This window comes from Oryzias melastigma, linkage group LG10, assembly GCF_002922805.2.
Source record: "Oryzias melastigma strain HK-1 linkage group LG10, ASM292280v2, whole genome shotgun sequence".
Taxonomy (NCBI): Eukaryota; Metazoa; Chordata; class Actinopteri; order Beloniformes; family Adrianichthyidae; genus Oryzias; species Oryzias melastigma.
In genome coordinates this window covers 29,134,194-29,136,378 of record NC_050521.1, presented here as the reverse complement: position 1 = coordinate 29,136,378, position 2,185 = coordinate 29,134,194, and the positions used below count along the sequence as shown (strand labels likewise).

General features: G+C 50.0%; 1 protein-coding gene across 1 annotated transcript in view; it reads right to left on the bottom strand.

Moving 5' to 3' along the window:
* nfkb1 (nuclear factor of kappa light polypeptide gene enhancer in B-cells 1) overlaps positions 1-2,185 on the bottom strand; it is a gene marked incomplete in the record, with an annotated part of 25,646 nt that overhangs the window by 21,307 nt on the left and 2,154 nt on the right. Inside the window, 2 exon segments of the mRNA XM_036213996.1 lie at positions 789-870; positions 1,354-1,397. Coding sequence (XP_036069889.1) covers positions 789-870; positions 1,354-1,392 — 121 coding nt within the window.

The following is a 2,185-nucleotide window of genomic DNA, read 5'->3' as shown; positions in this document are numbered from 1 at the left end:
TGCTCCTCCAGCCCTGCTCCTCCAGCCCTGCTCCTCCAGCCATGCCCCTCCAGCCCTGCTCCTCCTGCTCTGCTCCTCCTCTCCAAAATCTGACCTGCTGCTTCAGCTCATCTCCGTCTTTGTTCCTCCAGATCAGCTGCAGCAGAACTGCTCAGACGAACATGCAGACTCGTTTGATGATTGTTCCAGAAAAGCAGAAATCGTCGACATAGGAACTCCAGTTTCAAAGGAACAGTTTTCATTTCCTGCTGGTGGCGTTTCTGTTGAAACTTTTTTATTTGTGTTTCAGGAAAAGTTAATTTAATACTTGTTTGTTGTTTTATCTGATCTTTTTGTCTTATAACTGCTGCAGATTTTCAACAGAAATTGATGGAACGATGAACTTGGTTGGGTTTGACCCTGGATGACCTTTTCTGGACTGTCTGGACTCGAACCCACGGCCTGCTGAGTGAATACGTTGCCCGCTGCAGCACAGCTTGTGTTCCTGTCTGAATTTTTGTATTCTAATTTGGTTCAGAGTCATTCCTCCTCCTTCAGCTCGCTAAAACCTTGATGGTTTTAAATTTTGAAAAGCATGCTTTTATTTTCTAAAAGGAGTCTGGTCTGACCAGAGGCCCGGTTCTGGTTATGAAGGACGTTTGTTCTCGTTTGCTATGGTCATGTTTTGAGACTCTCGGGAGCAGAAATAAAGACAGGATCCCCGTTTATTCGTCACTCCTGCTTTTGCCCGGAGGCGTGAGGACGTGGTTCTGAAGGTCCGACCCGCCTGACCCTTGACGTGGACTCACCCGTTTGCAGAGACGTGGACTGAGGCATTGCAGGGAAATGCGTAAAGTCCCAGGACGGGTCCATGATCATGTTCCCGTACATCTGCTGGAGACAGAGTTCTCATGTCAGGATGGTCTGCGGAGGTTCTGGTCTGCAGAAAGGAGTCCTGAACCAACAGTCCAGAACCGGTCCAGCAGATCACTCTGGATCTGCTGCAGAGGAACCAGGAGGTCCTGGAAACTGTTCTTCATCATAGACAACATAGAAGGATCACAGAACATCCATCAGAAGGTTGTGGTTCTGGAGGTACCAGGCCCATGGACCCCTCAGAACGTCTGAAGTCCAGAAAACTGTAACCAGAAGGCCCCTGGAACCTCTTCAGACAGCAAAAGGTTCAGCTGGTGGTTCTCCAGAAGCAGGCCCGCCAGAGCAAATGAGAGGCTCACTAACTTTATCACCCCCAACACACACACACACACACCCTCATGTGGATCAGAACCAGAAACATGAAAACACCAGATCGCTCCAAATATTAAGTTTTTAGAAGGTTTGTTCTGCAGGTCCCCCGCCTGCAGACGAGCGTACCTGGTTAGAAGCACGGAGGTAGTGGTCGTCTCCAGCCATGGCGTCTGCAGAGATCAAAGGTCACACCATCAGCAGCTGCTTTGGAGGTATTCTGAGCATGTAGGTGATGTCAGCATGCAGACGTCTGATGCTACGACTGCATCCACGCAGACACCCTGATGCGACGACTGCATCCACGCAGACACCCTGATGCGACGACTGCATCCACGCAGACACCCTGATGCTACGACTGCATCCACGCAGACACCCTGATGCTACGACTGCATCCACGCAGACACCCTGATGTTACGACTGCATCCACGCAGACGCCTTGATGCTACGACTGCATCCACGCAGACACCTTGATGCTACGACTGCATCCACGCAAACGCCTTGATGTTACGACTGCATCCACGCAGACGCCTTACTGCAGTGACTGCAATGATGCAGACGCCTTGACGCTACGACTGCATCCACGTAGACGCCTAGACGCTACGACTGCATTCACGCAGATACCTTACTGCAGTGACTGCACCTAGAAGCTGAGAAGACGCTGCACCTGCAGGTGTGGAGGTGTCAGGTCCGTCTGCATCACGTTCTGAACAGAAGCTGCTGAGATGAGAACCTGAATGTTCTAACGGTTTGAGCTTTAATTGCAGGAACATGTAAGAAGAGAACGATGATGACAGAACCTCCTCCAAACTGCAGGCAGGAACACGTCACCATCAGCAGGTAATCACAGGAAGTGACGGACGGCTCCATTTTGAATACACTTTGTAAATAAATCTCTTCAAAACTTTGACAGCCAAACAGGAACAACAAACAGCTGCAGATAAACAAACCAGCTGTTTGT